This window comes from Nipponia nippon, unplaced genomic scaffold (assembly GCF_047370975.1).
Source record: "Nipponia nippon isolate SJK-2023a ecotype South Korea unplaced genomic scaffold, ASM4737097v1 scaffold_5, whole genome shotgun sequence".
Taxonomy (NCBI): Eukaryota; Metazoa; Chordata; class Aves; order Pelecaniformes; family Threskiornithidae; genus Nipponia; species Nipponia nippon.
In genome coordinates this window covers 10,202,528-10,222,547 of record NW_028262369.1, presented here as the reverse complement: position 1 = coordinate 10,222,547, position 20,020 = coordinate 10,202,528, and the positions used below count along the sequence as shown (strand labels likewise).

General features: G+C 41.4%; 1 protein-coding gene across 1 annotated transcript; it reads right to left on the bottom strand.

Annotated features, from left to right (window-relative positions):
* Window positions 1-4,099: 4,099 nt before the first annotated feature.
* LOC104015052 (putative short-chain dehydrogenase/reductase family 42E member 2) lies at window positions 4,100-18,123 on the bottom strand. Its single transcript, XM_009467747.2, has 11 exons — window positions 17,893-18,123; window positions 15,151-15,246; window positions 14,302-14,362; window positions 12,349-12,467; window positions 10,740-10,815; window positions 9,424-9,506; window positions 8,753-8,890; window positions 7,607-7,672; window positions 6,722-6,785; window positions 6,286-6,359; window positions 4,100-5,067 (listed from the first exon to the last, which is right to left on the bottom strand). The coding sequence occupies exons 1-11, from the start codon at window positions 18,121-18,123 to the stop codon at window positions 4,864-4,866; spliced, it is 1,212 nt and encodes a 403-aa protein (XP_009466022.1). The 3' UTR covers window positions 4,100-4,863.
* Between the last annotated feature and the right edge of the window lie 1,897 nt (window positions 18,124-20,020).

The following is a 20,020-nucleotide window of genomic DNA, read 5'->3' as shown; positions in this document are numbered from 1 at the left end:
GGAAATACATCTCCTCGTCTTAGTTCAGTGCGTCCTGATCTGCGCCAGCAGCTCAGAGATGGCCTTTAGGGGTCCGGTGTGATACCGGGCCGTACCTGAATTTGAACTCTTGAACCGTCAGGAAAGCACTAAAGATGAACAAATTGCATTTAAGTTTCTGCGCTTAAAAAACAAGCAAACAGGGCCAAGCAGAACAGCAGCAGAACAAAATGTCCCTAGAGCAAAAGAAATCTTTAATGCCTCTTCCACTTGTCCCTGGTTTATCACAAAGACAGACGTCTCAGAAAAGTGATGTTTTCAACTCCTTTCTACGTAGCGGCAGCTGAATGTAAATTAAGAATGCGCTGTGTTTTTATCCTCGGCAGTGGCGGAGTTGAGATGTATGAGGATTTCACAAGGAGAGAGGAATGCCTGATACTTTAGAAGGTGTATCAGAGAACAAGGCTATCCAACCCTCACTTTCCAGGGGAACTAAAATAAAATAATTGCTACGTGACAGAAAGGGTCAATGAGTATATTAAAAAAAAAAAAATAATAGCGAATAATTTATTTCTTAAACGTGGAGGTTCTCTCCCATCCACAGAACAACGGTCAAGGGTTCATCCCTGACAGACGAGGCGCCGTAGAGGCTGTAGCCACGGTTTTCCTTAGGTACCCACGTCCCCGCAGTGCGCCGCAGGAGAGGCTGGAAGTCGCCCGGCTCCCGCCGGTGCTCTCTGCATCTCGCTTGCAAACCCGCCCGGCAGCGCGGGGCCGCCCGCCGAGGGGACCCCGGCTCGGCTCCGCTCGGCGCGGCCGGGCCCGGGCCCGCGGCCCCCAGCGGGGAGCGGCCGTTGCGGCCGTTGCCCCCCCGCCCACCCCCCGCCCCGCTGGGGCCGTCGGGCGCCGCTCGGCCGGTGCCTGCGGGCCGCGGCGGCGGGGTCCGGACGGGCCGAGGCGCGGGAGCGGCACCGGCAGATCCGGCACCGGCAGATCCCGCCCCGCGGGAGACGCGTCCCGGCCCGGCGCTCACCTCCGCCGGCCCCCGCCCGGCCCCGCACCGCCGCCGGCCCCCGTCCTGCTCCTTCCACAGCCCCCCCGAGGTCCCACAGCCCCCCCGAGGTCCCACAGCCCCCCCGGGGTCCCACAGCCCCCCTGGGGTCCCGCAGCACCCCTGGGGTCCTTCTCCTTCCACAGCCCCCTGGGGTCCCACAGCCCCCGAGGTCCCACAGCCCCCCCGGGGTCCCACAGCCCCCCTGGGGTCCCGCAGCACCCCTGGGGTCCTTCTCCTTCCACAGCCCCCCTGGGGTCCCACAGCCCCCCTGAGGTCCCACAGCCCCCCCGGGGTCCCACAGCCCCCCTGGGGTCCCGCAGCACCCCTGGGGTCCTTCTCCTTCCACAGCCCCCCTGGGGTCCCACAGCCCCCCCGAGGTCCCACAGCCCCCCCGGGGTCCCACAGCCCCCCTGGGGTCCCACAGCCCCCTGGGGTCCTGCTCCTTCCACAGTCCCCCTGGGGTCCCACAGGACCCCTGGGTCCCACTCATTTTGCAACAACTTTGGAATCCCACAACCTTCCTGGGATATTGCTCATCCCACAGCATCCTTGGGAGCCCACAGCATCCCTGGGAGCCCATAGCATCCCACAGCATTCCTGGGTTCCCACAGCATCCCACAGCATTCCTGGGTTCCCACAGCATCCCTGGGATCCCACAGCATCCCACAGCGTTCCTGGGTTCCCACAGCATCCCACAGCATTCCTGGGTTCCCACAGCATCCCTGGGATCCCACAGCATCCCACAGCGTTCCTGGGTTCCCACAGCATCCCACAGCATTCCTGGGTTCCCGCAGCATCCTGTGGTGGCTCTTACCTCCATGTGTCTTCATACAGCCACAGCCATTGCAGGAAAGCATCCTGTCCGTGGCTAGGGCTCCGTCCACGCCGAGATACCTGTTGAACAGGTTGTTCAGGAAAAACACACCGTCTCTTGATTACCGGTTGGATAGTCGGTGGTGGGACATGGCTCAGAGGGATGCAGAGCATGAGAAACAGCTGCAAAACAGCCGGGATCCCTGAAGAGGAAACACAAACGAACAGGCACCAAGGTCTCTGCCCTCCTGAGCCGGCAGTGGCCCTCTGGTCGGCTCCGTGGTCACTCGTGCCTGGGAGGATGTGAAAAGGGTCAGGAGCTGCAGAATTTCAGAGTTACCCATCCCAGGCAAAAATTAAACTTTGAACACGTTTACCTCTTCCGTTATAGCTGTGCCATGTCTGAGTGTTCATATTAAATTTTAATCATTTAAAGACACACTTGCCATTATGTTAGAGCATAAGTAACTTGAACAATAGCCAGCTTAAACTAAGACTCGGTGAAGACTGACAGAAATGAGACAGCTGGCTGTTCCAGGCTGGTACTAAAAGTTGTCTTAAAACTTCAAATACTGGATTTGTAATAATGATGAATCAATTGAATGAAGCCAGCTAGTATTAATCAGTACCGTTATAACAGTGATATAAAAAGCATCTTACCTGAAATAACAAACCAGAGGTTTGGCATTACAGGACTGGAATGGTGCGACTCCACGGCGACTGGCAGCCACAAAGCCAGCGAATTCCTCGGTTACGGAGGAGCATCCAAAAAAAGGCCGCGGCCTGCACTCCTCGCTGGGCTGCAGCCAACTGCCCCACGTCTCTTCTGAAAAGCGTTGGTGTAATCCGGGATGCAGCCCTGAGCTATTAGTCTAATAAAAGCAATATATGAAAGATTCATAAATAGCTAATTTAAAGCAAGTTAAATGTTTGCACAGCTAAAATGCTGGGAAGTAACTTTGTACTTGAGGTTTTCTATTCTTCATTTCTAGGGAAACACGGTTTAGGCAGTACCTCCTGCAGTGCTTGCTTGTCTGTCAGTCAGCTGCACCTTTGTATTGATAAACTGTGAGCTTAACCGGTTTTAATCAGACTCAGCTAAGTGGATAAAGGTCTCGTATATACTGAGTTTCTTTAAGTTTCCTGACAATAGGTAGTCAGGAATAGGAGAGAGGGCAGAGCAGTGCCCCTGCTAAGGGAAGATGCAGAGTGTGCGCTCAGTTTGTGCGGACAAGGACAATCTCCAAACGCAAATCTGTAAGGGAGCAGGCTTTACTGCTTTCACTCCACACAGAACTGTTTGTTTAAAGAAGAAAAAATAGAAAAAAAATAGAGGGAGTGAAACAAATCTTTGCTCACGTAAGCTGCAGCGGTAATTGTGGTTGCTCATACATTTTCCTGGCACTGTGTATTGTCTTTTACCTATAAGGTTTTTTTGCTGTTAGCTCTCCATGTACCCTGTAAACTTAAAGATACAATGAGAGAGTCTTCATAAACTTACTATTCTTGAAAATCCTGTAAAACGCTAACACAAAGGCAAGATAAATGCAGAGTGGAGATAATCGGATGGCAGAGCTTTTCTGTCACTCTCTTCTGTGACCCACCCTGGCAAGTCCAGCGCTCCTGATCCACGTGGGGTGCAAGAGAGGGAGCAGCTGCTCCCTGGTGAGAGCAAAGCTGCTCCCTGAGAAAATCCCTGCGACAGGTAACCTTGTGAAAATTTGTCTGGGTTACACATGGTGTGTGTACATGTAGTACACATGTAGCTCGTGTAGCTACAAACCACCCAAGAAGCAACTAACGTAAGTCTTAAGAAGCAGGAGAAGAGAGAGGTTGGATCCTCACTCGTGTCTTAGTGCTCGGCTTGCCTGCTCACCCTGAAATGGCAGCTTGCTGAACGAACAGAGCGTGCCAGCGCTGGTACAGGATTACCGATAGCGTGACTTGGCTTCGTTTACACGGAAAGGTAGCAGTAACAGCTGCAGTAACGGGGCTTATGTGCCCCCTTCCCACAGACTCCTTAAAAACAGTATTTGGTTCAGTTATTATTTATTATTGCATTGAAAGGATATTATTTGATTTACAAACACACATACTGTTATTTATTACATTTTTACAAAGCTTTTGAACAATGAAACTATTTTACATAAATAGGACTTTCAGTCCTCTCACCACCTGTTATTTACAAATATTGACTTCTCATATTTTTTCTACTGTTTCCCAGGTCTTCATAATTCCTCATACTGACATACAGTAGCTGTAGCAGCGGCTTCATCAGAGGAGTTTAGTCAACCTTTTCTTCATCGGAGCTACTGGACTTGTTACAGCAGTGCGGTCCTACAATGGTTCCTCTTCTTCCACTTTCTTACCCTCCTGAATTACCATTTTTAGAAAATCATTCTCAGCATGAAGCAATCCATTAATGAAGATCCATTAAAACCATTCCTGCAACCGTTAGTGGTGAACTCCTTTGATTTTGTGACACTGCATTGTCCTTTGGGAACATTTCATAGAATCATCGAATCGTCAAGGTTGGAAAAGACCCTTAAGACCATCGAGTCCAACCGTTAACCCAGCACTGCCAAGTCCATCTATACCATGTCTTCAAGCATCGTATCTATCCGTTCTTTAAATACCTCCAGGGATGGAGACTCAACCACTTCCCTGGGCAGCCTGTTCCAGTGCCTGACCGCCCTCTTGGTGAAGAAGTTTTTCCTAATATCCAACCTAAACCTCCCCTGGCGCAGCTTGAGGACGTTTCCTCTCATCCTATCACTCGTTACTAGGGAGAAGAGGCCGACCCCCACCTCACTACAAACAGAATCATAGAATAATTTCCTGATGTGTCCTGTGTTTTCACTTTTGTGGTTTTTTTTGTTTTAAATGAAATCAGAGAGATGTCTTCACCATAATAAGAAGAATAAAGTCCATAGTGACTGAGGAATGTACTATGACCAGATCATTAATACTCAGAAACAAAAGTGGGTTTTCTGGAACAGGTGGGCAGTTATTTGATTTTAGAAGAAAGAAAGAATGATCAAACTTAACAGAACGCCAAAAGCAAACACCATTTTAAGGAACGTGTGATCTTCTTGGCAAGTAGGTCTTGTTTTAAGATAATGATCCACAGAATCAGCGAATGAGAATTTCTTGGGTTTGTAACCAAGCTGATTTCGTGCCTTGTCTATTCGGAAAGTGTGAGTTACAGTAACGTTCCACACCTAAAATTCAAAAGGACAGTTATGGAAGTGACATTAATATCTGATTTTCTATAACTTGATGAAAATATGTCAACAATTATATGACAATGGAATTAAAAACATGAATAAAGATAGACACACAAAAACGTATACATTTTGGAGTTGGATTCTGCTCAGAGCTAACAGAATGAGTTGATGCAGCTGATAGGTAAAGAGCCAAAGCTCTGTGGACTGGGTGCAGAAGGAGTTTATGACACTGAGTTCTCACTTGTGGATGTGAGAGAAAGAACTAAGGCAATCCATGCAGCAGATCAGCACGCCTCCCTCAAACTGGCTTTTCTGTACAGAGAAACGCGCAGTGGAACTGGGTGAATGTATTGGAGGAGAGTGGTGTGGCTTCTCAGCTTTGCAGAAATGCCTATCTAAGGAGTGGAAAACATGCACTTTTGGAGAGTTACATCCTCCATCTCTGAATGCATGGTACCTGTGGAAGTGCTTAGGTTGCACAGTCTCAATGATTTCTGCTTCAGATGTAGAAGTAAGTATAAAAACAGAAGGATAAATTGTGGAATAACTGAAAAGCTACAGCAGAAGTGAGTGAGGTCCATTCAGTCCCTTCAGCGTCCTATTATGTTACATGCTACAATACAGTAAGAGACTAGATGATAGATTAGTTAAAGCATTTTGGCTTATATTGTACAAAAACATATGTTAGATCAAAATGAATTTGTCCAGAAGGGGTTTTTTTTTGGCAGAAAATTGACTTTTCATTCCAATTTAGAATTATTTTTAGTGGACTTTCTAATTATTGGCTAGCCTGGTATTATGATAACTGCTACCACTTTGACCCGAGACTCTTGCTCTGTACTCTGGGACCACCTTCCTTTAACAAGTAGCTCCACAGCACAGGACAGCTCACTGGAGATGATGATGTAGTGCCTGTTCTCCTCTTTGTGCCAGCTTCATGTCGGTCGCTCTGTCTTGCACCTCTAGGATGTTTCTCTAGATCATCTAATCTTCAAGTAGGGGCTAATTTCTGACAGTTTTATAAGGGGTGGCCAGGATGGCGTGGAAAAATCAGGCTACAAAATGACTGTGTAAGCCCTGAATAGACTACGCCCTGAGCAGAAAAACAGAGCTCTAATGCAGACAATCCTGCCTGCATCCAAAGGGCGTATCACGTACTTCATGAGAATTTTGGTCAGAAATATATAAACATTCCCTCTTTTATATAGTTACCTCATTCCTCGTCAAGAAAGGTGTAAAGCTGAAAACTGGCTTTAGTATCAGGTGCAGATATTCCATCACAGTGGCTGGGAAAGAGAAAGTTACTTAATGAGACAGCTGGATAACAATGAACAGAGAATACCGATGTTGCACATCCTATAATTCCTACTGATATCAGGGGATGCAATTAAGGTGGTAGAAGGCGGTGTTTAATTTACAAAATACATGATGGACTCAGTTTACGAATAGCCTTTAAAGTTTATCTGGTATAATTAATGCCAAATGGCATAAATAATTATGTTAATTAGAATAATGTTCAGTTATATAATTCCTACAATTTGGGTCCCTGAATTTTATAAAACCATTACATAGCTTTACAGGAATAAAAAAAAAAAAAAGAAAAAAATTAAATAGCACAATAATTAAGTATGTATTTTATTATTTTTACCTGCTATATGAACCAGAAGAACAGGAATATGTATCCAGGGTTTCCTGTAGCCTAATTTTTCAAACTAGAAGGGGTATAAAAGGAAAGAATAACAGAGAATTTGTAGCAAATTGAGGGTGTCGATGAAGTATGAAAACGGAAAACTGAATATTGATAAAACATGTATCTAAACTTTTTTCCAGTTAATCTTCCTACCAATACCGGTAGTAAGAAATGCAATTGAAACCAACTACTCATCCTTCCACGTCCACCTCCCACCCTTCAAGTGCAAGTGGATGGTAAAGGGGAAAGAATGGTATTTCCAAGGGATAAGTGACCGAGACTGGAATACTTAATTACATTTCAATACAGGCCCATCATTCTACTGCAGTCAGTTTCCTGGAAGTCTTTTCTGTGTTGGCATTGCAGGATCAAAACTTTAGCATGTTCCTAAAATCCCAGCCTGGCATTTATGAAAATATAATGTTGCCTCTTTTTAGCGTTTAAGATCTGATTCTAAAGGGCCTTCCCTTTTGTGCTGCAGTTGACGGCAGAACAAAGAAATAAACAGTGGTTATAAAAGGCCTGCCAGATGCTAATAGTAGAACTTTTTGTGTGCTGCGAGCTTGCTTTACAGAAACGCTACTGTTCTGTAGCAGGTTCTATACCTCTCAGCTAAATTCTCTCCAAACAATAAGGGCCAAACTCCACAGTTATGCATATCCAAAACTCCCCTTAAAGCCAGTGCAATTTTGGGATATGCAGGGAGAACAGGACTGACTTTAACGGCAAATAATTCAGTAGTTAATGTGCACTGAACTTCATTTAGTTAGTATGGTCTTTTAGTTAATGACATGAATAGGGCCCATACGGTGCATTAGAGCTAAATGTGCGTGCGATACGTACTAAAGGGACTATCCATTCAGAAAATATGACGTTTTCACCATCGTGTATGTAATACGCCTGACCACTCTGTTAGAGAAGCAGAGAAAAACAGTTAGAAAAACACTATACATAGGAATGGCATTTTCTTTCTCTCTCATACCTACCTTTCTTTCTTGATTTTGTGAATAACACGCCAGCACGCATACAGTGAATGCACGCAAATCAGCTCAACAAACTACCTGCACTGGACTTCACTGTGATCTCAAACATGTCTCATACTTTTGGGTAACCCCATGGTGGTAGTAGAGATAATCATGATTAACCGTGGTGTAATGTAGATCAGAGCTTGATTTCACTACGTAGTGACCCAACTGTTCGAGCATTAAGTTCTTCGTGATGTGCAGGAGACAGAATTATCTTCATGAGTCCAACAGAGGTGGCGACACTGACAGCATTTAATAAACACAGCTTTTTGAGGTCAAGTTCCAACTCTGGCTAATTTTCTGATTAAAACGAGTTCAGTATATATGTCCTGTGGGACACATCACAGTGCCTGAATCCACTCTTGGCTTCCAGCCTTCTAAACTTAACTAGTTGACAGCACATGGAGAGATGTTCAGACATATCTGTACCTGTTGTCTGTATGTTCCTACCAATATAAATGAAGCTGGAGCCTTCAGGAGCTGTGAATGTAGCAGCTGCTGCAACACTGTCAGTCCTGTAATGCTTCACAGTCCTCAGATTGTTGTTGCAATTATGTCCAGTAAAAGAAAAAGAAAAACCTTTTAAAATTGTCCATTAATTTTGTACTCATTTTGGAATTTTCAACCCTGAAAATGAAACTGGAATGCCTCAGAATGGTTGCACTAAATTTTATGCATCTAGGATCAGAACCTATTTTCAAAAGAATAACAGAATATATAAATTTGTATGATGGTGAATATATTAACCTGGTTAAAAACAGTATTTCAAAACAGAAAAAAACAGCATCAAAATATTAGCAGAATGTATTTGCATTTGCATTCTCCATGCGCTTGTGGAGCCACACACCATTTTTGAGAATTTAGCACATGACGTTTTGGAGAACCTTTGATCTCAAAACATCAAAAATTAAACCTATTTGAGAGCTAAAGCTAGTAGGACACCGTGTTTATATTGTTTACTTACAGCTACATAACCCTTCTCAGAGGTGAGAGCCTCAGCAGCTAGTAAGTGAGCTTGTACTAGATTTCCTATATGAACCCAGTTCATCTGAACTTTGTGATTCCCAAACTTGAAGTTAAATAGCCTCCGCTGAATATTTACCTGTAGAAATAGAAAACATGAAATAACTACATTAGTCCTTTATTATGCAGTATAACGTATTCATTTTGGCTCAGCCTGAATACTTGGAATTTGCTCTATTTGTGTACAATTACAGCACAAGAAATGTGTCACAAGAAAAAAACCAACTAGTTGGTGGTTTTATAAATCAAGGACTGCTGCACTGATACACAGTGGTAAAATGTGGTGACATGATAGTGTTTGGCTGAAATTAAAGTGCGTATTTAAAAGACAATATTTCCATTAAACAATTAGGGATGCAAACCTAGCTCTTCGACCGTGGCATTTCAGCCTTGCATTTTTTTCTTTTCACTGAAAACTATAGCTTGATCCTTGCCATTTCTGCGATGCTCGTATCGTGCTATTTGTTATTTTGCATCACATGACTTGTCACCAAGCTTTCACAACAGTTTTCCTGGAGGAATTGTTAAGAACTGCAATCAAGACACTTCCACTGGTGTTATGCCCTTACAACTACTTGTAGTGTCCTCCAGAGCTGAGTACATAACACATACGGCTACTCGTGGCAGGTGGCGCTGCTCTTCTGGTCCATATATGCCTGGGGGACGAAGCACACAAGTATGGAGCCTATCACCTCCTTGGAGAGAGAACAAAATGTGATTTTCAGACAGCTTGGATATCAACATATGGCTGACATATATTGTCTGAATTTTACATTGTGAAAGTAAAGGTTCAGTCTGACCATTCTGTGTGATTCGGCTTCCTAGTAACTTGTTTTCATTTCTGTATAAAATTGAATTCAATAGTAGCGGAAGACCCTAGCTTAGCAGCCTGAAAAACGGAATCCCTCTGACCACGGAGGAGTTTGAATAGGGACAGGATAAATCAAACTTTCCTACAGATATGCCGCCTGCTTGATTGACTTTGGCTATTTATTATAGATATAAGTTTATAAGATACATATTTGTCCATCATTGTAGACACATGCAATACTGGAAGAAGGTCATTCAATTTGCTGTATTTAGACACCTTGCTTGCTTGCAGCTCAATGGCATCACAAAGGAATGGAAGAGGTCTCTTAAACAGAGGCTTTCAAATTAGTTAGAATATTTTAAATCAAAATGAATACTTTGAGCTCTACCTCTGAATCAGTAAGTAGACTCCTCTGACTCCTGAGAACAGGCCCAATTACACCTTTTATGTAAGCAAGTGTAAGAGGTTGTAGGCATTTGCTCAGTAGTTAATCAAGGATGCCAAAATTGAATCCCCACCTAATTTATGGTTGCCAGCTTTTCAGTTGAGAGAAATCGGTAGGAATAGCAAAATATGCATGTAGAAGCAAAGATAAGTATTTCCTTTGCCATGTACAGATGGATTTTTAGCCACAGCTATTCATGCATGTGTGACTTTAGAAGTCAACATGACCCTGATATCGCTAATCTGTTTAAGAAACTGCAATTATTCTTGCAATACACCTGCAAGCCTTTGGGGATTATGAGAACGACCTATTGGATAGTGCTTAGAGATTGGTATTACCAGAGAAGCTCAAAGTGATAGACTGAATGGGGAATAAAAGCAGAAATCCTGTATCTGTTGTAAAGTTGGTAAAATTTTAAGATGATTTGAAGAAGTAAGGTTAAATTTTCTGGATTCTCCCATCTATTGTTTGCATAGAATCTCCTATCTGTCTGGGTATACACATAAAATGTAATCATCCACTGAAGGGAGAAGTAGAAACAAACAAACAAACAAAAAAATCCTTATTTCAGTTAATGTAAAGTATACTATTTATTGATAAAGGAGTAACCAGAGAACAGAATACGCATTAGCACTACTGATGATAGGAAACCCCCAAATGTTTTATATGTACCTTTGAGTAAAGTTCCATTAGCAGCAAGAACCATTTGGTCTGCAATTGCCTTTGTTCTAGAATAATGATTAAATTGCTATAAAGAAAGGCAGAATATGATCAACATTTTAGTCACATTATTGCATTTGTAAAGGCAAATGTACTGTTTATGTCTGATAACATTTAAATCTAGCCAGCTTGTAGACATCAGCTGAGTAAAAACAAACTAGACATAACAAGAAGATATAGCAAATATATACTTTGCTTATGACAAAGAAACTTATCAGACTTACATTTTAGCTGCACAAGTTTAGCTTCAGAGTGAATTTAAGTCCACTAGTATTTATTTAACTTACTTTTTGTGCTGGGTGTACTGAAAAAAATAATATCAAGCCAAATGTTCTGGTGGGTCAGATAATTTTATTTTGAAAAAATAACCATTTTGAATTGGAAAAGGTTTTTTAAAACAGTAAGTTAAATATGAAATTTAAAATTCAGACTTTCCTAAAACTGTTTCCGTTTCTTACTGAAACTATTTGCGAAGTTATAAATAATTCTCTCCCAACTGTATCTTTCACTATTGACTTTAAAAATCGCACCCAAGTATAAACAATAGGATTCTGGACACAACGCATGCTGGTTTAGTGATTACTTATCCACACGAGGTTATTTATGTATATATCTGTTGAATTTTGTATTGCCATACTTTATACTGAAAAATATACCTACAAATCCCACCACGGAAAATTTTTCCACTCTCAGGTGGCTTAATCTGCCTGCTCCACCTCCCTCCGTGCCCCACCTACCTCTGCTGCCTGCTATTACGTGATCACCATTAGAGAAAACACATGATTAGGGCTCAGACACATGCAACTAATTGCAAATTCCTGAAATGCCTTCTCAGAAGTCCGAGGTGCTGTGCAGGCCATGCACAAACTGACACATCCAACTAAGTCTCTCAGGAGGCACCAACAGAGTAGTAGTCAGTCCTGGTTTGGATTCCCCGACACAGGATGCACATTCTAAAATTATAGGTTTTAACTGCAGGCAGTGTGCTGGGAGCAGGGAAGGACAAATGGGAAGAGTGGGCAGAATGCATTGAGCTTCAGGTTTCAGCTGGAAAATATTTCCTAAATGATCACAGCAAAGAAGGAAATGGTATTTCAGAGCAGCCCTGAGGTGACTGTAACTACCACCTGGCCTGCAGCAAGAAAGCAAGGTTTGGGAACTTCAAAGAAGCAAAAATGGGTGTGAATAAAGATGCAGAATTTGGTATTTAACAATATTCTTCAATGCAAAGGCTCGCGGGGGCCGTAGTAGTCAGTATTTGCATAGCGGATGGCCCCCTGAAAGCCCCTCCTCTTAAAATATTCTTGTCCAATGTCACATTCCACTTTTCTTAGTCATTTGTAGGTATTTTGTCATCTCAAATCTGTCTAGTTGTAGCGGATTAAAGCCACTATGATTTGAGTATTTCTTCACTGATCATGGGTCAATTTTTAGTAATGAAAAATAATTTCATAGAATTTGATGTGATCTATAGTAAAACAGCTTCTGCTCTCAGAACAGCCTTCACATGATCTATCTTTTAGAGCACAGTAAAAGCCATGCCATCACATGAACAAAGTACCTTTTCCAGTGGAAAATACGGCACAGTTTCTTCATCTCCTTCTTCAATAGGATTCCCTCCAAATACCACATTCACTGTGCTGGTATATATCAGTCTAGGGATATTTCTTTGTTTGCAGACTACAATGGTATACAAAAGAAATGATTTTAAAACAAAAATAAAGAGTGAGAAACGACACATGAACTGGCAGCTTCTCTTTTTGAAAACAAATGTTACGTTTATAGAAAAAGTAATCTTTTAATTTTAATATTAACTTATCATTTAACATAATATTATCTTTCATTCAGCTAGAATTTTTCATCCCAAGTATCTGCTACGTAAATATTACATATTGTGGTCACCAAACGCTTTGTGATTCAGTACCTGCAACGGGCGTATCACCACTGGACTGCAGTCATCAGCTGGATAGAGGAATTATCTTGGCAGGGGGAAAAAATCCCTCCTTTACTTCAGAAACATTTCTTAAAACATGTTCGTTTCACAAAATGATTAAAAAGGAGATGAGTAGGAACGTTTCTTGTGATCAAATAGCACTGAAAACTCCCTGCTTCTCCCTGCAGGGGTAGTACTGTAGAGAACCGCCTGCCTGCGGACCATTATTTTTGCCCCTATCTCAGCAGTGAGCAGCAAGCAGTACTGCTCCTTGCACCACAGCTTCATGGATGCCTGAGCAGGTAAGTGAAGTCATAGAAGAAAACGTGCGAGCCCTCTCTGGTGTGTGACAAAACTGCATTTGTGTCAATCTGTTCGTAAGTGACAACTGACGTGTTAGCAGGAAACGTACGCTGTTGGTGTATAAGCAGTAGTACCTTAAATACGAATGAAATTGATATTATTTACAAAACAAAGTCTTAGTTATGGATTCCAGTCGGGTGTCAAGATATTGTGTCCAGATTCTGCTGCATATATGTCATTGCAAACTTGAATAACATAAATTTCCCTTTGATTTAACAATGTTTCTAAAGTTTAAGTGAATTAATATTCAAAGTCAGGAATTTTTAGAATCTACAGAGCAGTCAGTCCAGTTGGCTCATTTTGAAAATAGCAAATGTAATTACTGTGCTGTAAATATTTAGAACAAAATACAGTAATAAAATCTATTATTAAAATGTAGATTAACAGGTTCATGCTCCTCCCAGGCTCTTGCTTTGTCGGGAGCCTATGGAAATTTGACATGACATGTTTCTGTGGGTTCAGAGGTTGGGGTAAGGAGGGAATATGTGGCAACCTCTTCCCTCTAACTCATTTACAGTTTTACTCGCCTACCATTTCTCTCTATTCATGCCACCCACAGGCAGCATGAGAATGGGTCTAAATTAAAACTGCTTTTGCCATTTTGCTTTTTGATTTTTTTGCCATTTGGTTTTTGAAGGAAACGCAAAGAGAAAGTAGCTTTGGTATTTACAATACGCTTTGAAATGTTCTTTCTGGAATTGAATATACAGAAAGAAAACTACTAATGTTCTCCACATACAGTAGTTAAAAATTAGTATATGATAAAAAGGGATCACATTTACACAGATGAACAGAAAGGATAGAAGATTTTCTATATTAATGTGATAAAATAATAGCTAAATATACTTTGCACATCTGTGGCTCCTGTCACCGAATGTTTAAAACCCCACAAACAATACAGTCTCGCTCATGTCATTTCTGTGAGGAAAGAGGATAACACTTCTCCATCACATAGAGTAAAGGGAAAACATAACCAGTACATGGAGGAGCGTTTAAGCTGGTCTGCCAAGGAATGAAGTCCAGGTTGAAAACCTGTCCCCAGTTCAAACCAGTGGCAAATCTACCAGTTTTAATGGGAACCGCCCACCTGGCTTTACATCATGCTCTGAAAGGAGGGAGAGAAAAACCTCATTTTACTGCCACAGGAGACATGCAATTAGAAGGTTTTTTAATTAATGGTTTGGATCAGACACAAAGAAAGAAAATCTAGGTACCTACCATCAATTATAATTTTTGTGCCTCCGACATTTATGGATTCAATCTGGTCTTTCTTTTGAAGCTAGAAATAGAGTTTGCACAATATCTGATTAATTGAGTAAGTTACATTCACAATACAATTGTTACAATTGCCAGATCTAGAACAGCTGTGGCCTTTTTGTGTGCGTTACAGTTCTCTGTCCTTCTGACAGACAGCGATTCCTAGCAGTTCTCATTTTTATTGTTTTGTTCAGTGTATGAATAAATAAAGTTGAAAAATTAAAGATAAAAATGCATCTGAAAGGAAATCAAAATGCTTTGATTTTTTGTGGCACCCCAGAGAAGCTGTGATATAGAAAGAGGAATTACAGGCAGGGGTCATGCTCCCTGAAAGCTTTCACAAATTCTTGTTCCAGTGGCAATCTGTCCCGTTCCTAGAAATAGATTAGTATTTTAATGTGGTTTTTGAGAACACCCTCTGTCAACATCACTGTTATTTAGCACAACCATACTGAGCTGCCGGTCTGTTTCCTCGTGACTATGAGTTCACCCAAAGAAAACGCATCAACCTTAGTTCTAGAGCAATATTGTCACACTTCTTCAGATTACAGAAGAAGGATATGCCTTCTTATCCAAGTTCTTAAATCTATGATCTCATTTTTCTGGAGTCTTTTGTGTAGTGCATTAGTTTCATGCTTTGACATTTATTATTTAAGGAATACCTCCCTTGTTGCCTGTGTGGATGACTTGAGCTTTATAATTAACTTCTGTCTGACATATATATCATATAATTACATTCTTTGCTACACGCAGACAAATTTTTGCTTTCACAAGAATAAAGAAAGAAAACGTTAGGAAGATTGTACTTGCTTGTTCTAATCCTGACATTCCACATGCGGCCACATGAAAGACACAGTCAACCCCTTCACATGCTTTGAACACCGCATCATAATCCCTCACATCGCCCTGTAAAATGAGAAAAGGATGGGGTTTTGACTGGCAGAGCTCATTACATTCTGTATGGAATTAGTATTAACTATGGCTATTAACGAAAATATAAAGTCATTCTGATCTATTTTTCACAACACTTAACTAGCATTAAACAAAACATTATAAACGTGGAGAAAAATCCATGACTAAGAATTTTGTCAGTATTGTGTTGCAAAACAAACATGACTCTTGTTGGCTTCAATTATAATGCGTATTTTCACACTTAATCCTGCAGCCTGCAGGCTGGCAGAACTCGTTTGACTTGAATGGGAGCAGCATATGCTTGAGGGCTGGAGAATCAAGCCCCAAGGACAATAAATCACAGCAGGAAGGGCTCAGCTCTTTGCCATGGAATCGCCAAAGAAGAGAACCCCTTTTCTCTTAGCACCTTAAGATCTGACTATTGCAATCTGGACAAATGTCTCTTTGCCCAGCTAAGCTTTATTTTAGGTGCACGGCATGATAAATTTAATTACAGTTTTGTACAAGATTAAAACAAAAGAGTACACGCTATATGCATTTAATATTGTATTAGTACACATTAGTGTATTATAATCACATTATATGAAATGCTGTATAGTACTGAACACTGAACTGTATTAAATACACACATACTATATCTCGTATCAAATGCTATGCTGTGCTTAGAATATTATATCGCGTTTTTGTATACCCGGTAATCCTATATGAATAATACTCCACATACATGTCAATAAAAATAGAATACCTTTCTTTTCAGAATTATAATATTTTGAAATATTAGATATTATTTAATTTACTGTAATGAAATTGATAGCATAATAACAAAAAAAAAAGGCTGGTGGTAATATTAAGAGGTGAGGTATCCTCATCAGTCTTTAACCTCAACTTTTTTCTACTGAGGCTGCCGAAGTATTTCACAAATACGGCTGACTGACTTACACTTCCTACCTTCAATCAGATGCTAAAATAGCCGACGAGTATAACCAACATTAGCAATCTCCAAATCACTGATCAGGGCTCAGATCTCTGAAGTGACTGATTATGTTATTTACTAGGACTCCATAGTTCCATTTTCTAGGTAATTCACACCTATACTTTGTAATATTTATTCTTTTTAAATTGAATTATAAAAAAACCGTTCTCAGAACATCATTTGTCAGATCTCGAGTCTCCTTTAAGAGATGTAAATTGTCATCAAGCCACCAACTTAAATCAAATTATGTGGATTTATATCCTTAACGAATCAAGCTCGTGGTTTTTGAATGGTCCCTCCATAATACTTTCTTCCATATTCTGTAAAAGCTGTTTATGAAATTGAACATAAGAACAACCATCCTGGGACAGCCTAAAGGTCTGCTTGGCTCGGTGTTCCGCCCGCTGCCCAGCCATGCAGAGCAGTATCGCGCATCCCCTTTGCCTCCCTCGCTGCCTGTCCCACGTGGTGACGTAGCTAGAAAGAGAAGATCTGGCATCACCTCGATCGCGCCTGGGACAAGGATCCCGTGATCGCTTTCAGCTTCGCCATCAACTTTCTAGTTCTGGTGGTGGTGTCAAAGAGCTCCTACACTAAATGCTCAGACGAGATCAGCTGAACGAGACCCTGTGCCTGGCTCGAACTTGTGCGCGACGACAGGAGCGTGCAGAAAGCGCTAGTGTCACCCGCGTGCCCAGACCCCCAACCTGAGCGGGTGAAGCGGCTGTGAGGGGTCGGTGCTCCCCACATCAGGGAGCAGTGGGGATGCTCCCCTCCACAGATGGCTGGGAGCCGTTAAATATTTGAGGCCTCTTTCGTTCCCTCTCTTTTGCGGACATAATAAATTCCTTGAATTGTTCAGAATCTAAAGGAATCGGTGCTCATAAATGGGTGCCCTGGGAAAAGCAGGAACAGGGCAAGCATATGTGACACTTTCCCCTAGAATTCTCTTCCAGTCTCCAGGTATTTTCATTCAGAAGATTTCTTGAGCCTGATTTAGCTTACCTATTTATTAATCTCCAATGGAAGTAAATTTTTGGTGAGGCTTTGCACACACCTTTTACCCACTGCATCAAAAAAACAACCTCTTTGTGTTTGTATTGAACTGATGACTCCTCATTTCACCCGATGGCCCTTCCTTCTTGTACTGCACAGGACAGTGAACAGTCAACCCCCATCCGTCTCCACGCCACTCAGTTTGCAGATCTGTCCCACTCCCAAGTCATCTCTTTCCCAGGCTGGAAAGTCCTAGTTTCCGCAGTCAGTCTCTGCACGGCAGTCGTTCTACAGTCGCGATCACCTTTACTGCCCTGTCTTGCTCTCACCTTTTTACTCCAGATAATTTCCCCGAGCAGTAAACTTTGTCACTTCATTGTTCACTCCCTCACCGAGGCGAGCTACGAGCGCGTTGAATGGCGCTCCCAACACGGGACTCTTCAGGACTCCACTGGTGACACGGAGAGCACTGACCACTGGGACTCCTGCTGGCTATCTATCTCTTCATCAGTTACTTATGCACGTGAGGACATTTTACCATGACTTCTTATTGTCCTTAAAGGCTTTTCAGTAAATGCTTTTATCAAAAAATCCTTAAGAGGAAGTTGCTAATGTGTATAAAAGTAGTACAACTTTATTTCACTGCTGTTAAATATGTAATTTCAACATACCTTGAAAAAATCTGCTCCATTTGGAATTTCCCATTTGGGTTTCCGTACATCAAACAGAACAACAGCAGTTCCTGACCTAACAAGAGCGCATCCCAGATTGTATCCCAGGTAGCCCCCGCCTCCTGTCACCATCGCCTTTCTGCTTCTGTTAACCAGCGGTCCAGCACGCTCGTTTAGTGTGCTCTCACATGCTTGGCTGCTGTGGAGCTCTTCCGTAGATCCTTCTTGCATCACGACTGCAAGATAGAAGACCTCTTGAAAATTCCTGCGTAATACTCTGAGATCTGGGTAATTTCAGTAAATTTCATGTTACAATGCTCCTTTTGTGACTATACTATTTTTATTTCTATATTTTTATCACCTTAACACGTTTAAAATGTATAAATTCATAATTTTGGTGATGGTACAATGAGTACAATAAGTAATGAGTCTGAATACCTTTATATTCCAAGATTTAGTTTCTCCTCATACCCACAAGTTTCATGTTATATAGAAATGAAGAGAAATTACAGGATTTTAGAGACATTATAATTACTTAACCTTAACAGGTATGATCACATTTTTGAATGCTTGGTATATCAAACATTTTATCCTTGAAAACCCACTGACTTCTGATATATCAGTGCCAAATAGATGTTAGCCTACTAGTCAGGGGAAAAAAATAGATAAGGAATATAAGAAAGGATTGATTCTGCTTTTAAAATCCACGTCATTTCACATTTGGGTCACAGTTCATCAGTAATGATAGGAAGTTGTTACCATTTTAAACTTTTCTGGTTACACGCTAAATACATTTAGTTTTCTGTCCAGTGCTTACTAACTTTTGTCCATATCGTTCTCATTAGGGAATCGAAGGGATAAGCCATCTGCCCTGTGGGTTCATCTGCTTGGGAAAACTGATTAGAATATCCTTCTGTGATAAGCTATTCCACTGGAGTTACCCATCTGTATGCTTTGTTCGGTATGAAAACTGAGTTTCTTCTACAATAATCACTTCTCTTTAGAAATTTACTCATATTCTGCAATTAAAATGACTGGTATTCCAGATCACAGTATACTCTGAGAAATTAGTCTGGTTAATACTCCCACATAGACAGCCCCTATTGTCCTGATTCCTTGCGTGGTGTTGGCACATTAGGATCTAGGCTCTTACGTCCCCAAATAGAAATCCAGAATAAATACATCTGAATGAAGTCACGGCAAAGTGGGAGCCAAACCGGGTGCCTGCCAGTCTCATATAGGAATATAGATCCAATTCCTGCAGATTATTATGGTTTTCTCATAGTTGGAGTGGGTCCTCATAGCAACATCCCCACGCAGGAGCGTACATCATCTTCCACCACCTGGGCGTGGATAGTTAAGCACAGTTTACTCTCAGGTGTTTACCCCAGGGTTCAGCAGAGATTATGCGGACTCTGGGCATGACTGGTAACCGGCAGCTGCATCACTTCCAGGGTGACAAAAAGGTGCTAGAAAAGCAACAGAAAATGCAGCCCACACTACACAAAGTTACAGACTACTTTTGCCATTGCCTAGTTAAGAAAAATATCACAAATTATTAAAAAAAAATATAAAAAAGTATAAATATAATTATAAAAATATATTATAAATATAATTATAAAAATATTTTATGCATTGTAAAAATATTTTATGCATATGTAAATATAATTATAAAAATATTTTATGCATTGTTTTTTAGATTTCAGACACAGGGAAGTAAGTACCAGATTCTCCATGCTGTTATACTGTTTTAACACCAGTGTGAGCTCACTAAACTCAATGAACTGAGTGGCGTAACAGAGTGGAAAATACGAGCTCTTTATGTTGAAAAATATCCTGACATTTCAAAAATGAAAAATAATCCACATTTCCAAACAAAATTTAAGTTAGAACTAATATAATAAAAAACTAAAACAAGTATGCCTCTCCTGTTCAATCAAGGAAATTTAAATTTGCACCTCTAGATTATGCTACACAGCAGTTTTAAGCCATATAAAATTCCTTTCCCTTGTCTTCTGTGAAAAAGCACCTTTCTATACACTGCTAGGAGAACTACGCTCAGGCTTGTCACACATGCCATAAAAAGACATATTTGAAAAATGGCATATATTTGAACACTTGTCATTAA

Bases quoted from the DNA above. Each gene is read 5' to 3' on its own strand.
- LOC104015052 (XM_009467747.2), bottom strand. From the start codon at position 18,123: ATGCAAGAAGGATCTACGGAAGAGCTCCACAGCAGCCAAGCATGTGAG. The intron at 12,468-14,301 runs GTAGGTACCTAG...ATACCATTGTAG, and splicing joins CACAAAAATTATAATTGATG to TCTGCAAACAAAGAAATATC. The intron at 5,068-6,285 runs GTAACTATATAA...TTTGAATTTTAG, and splicing joins CTTTCTTGACGAGGAATGAG to GTGTGGAACGTTACTGTAAC.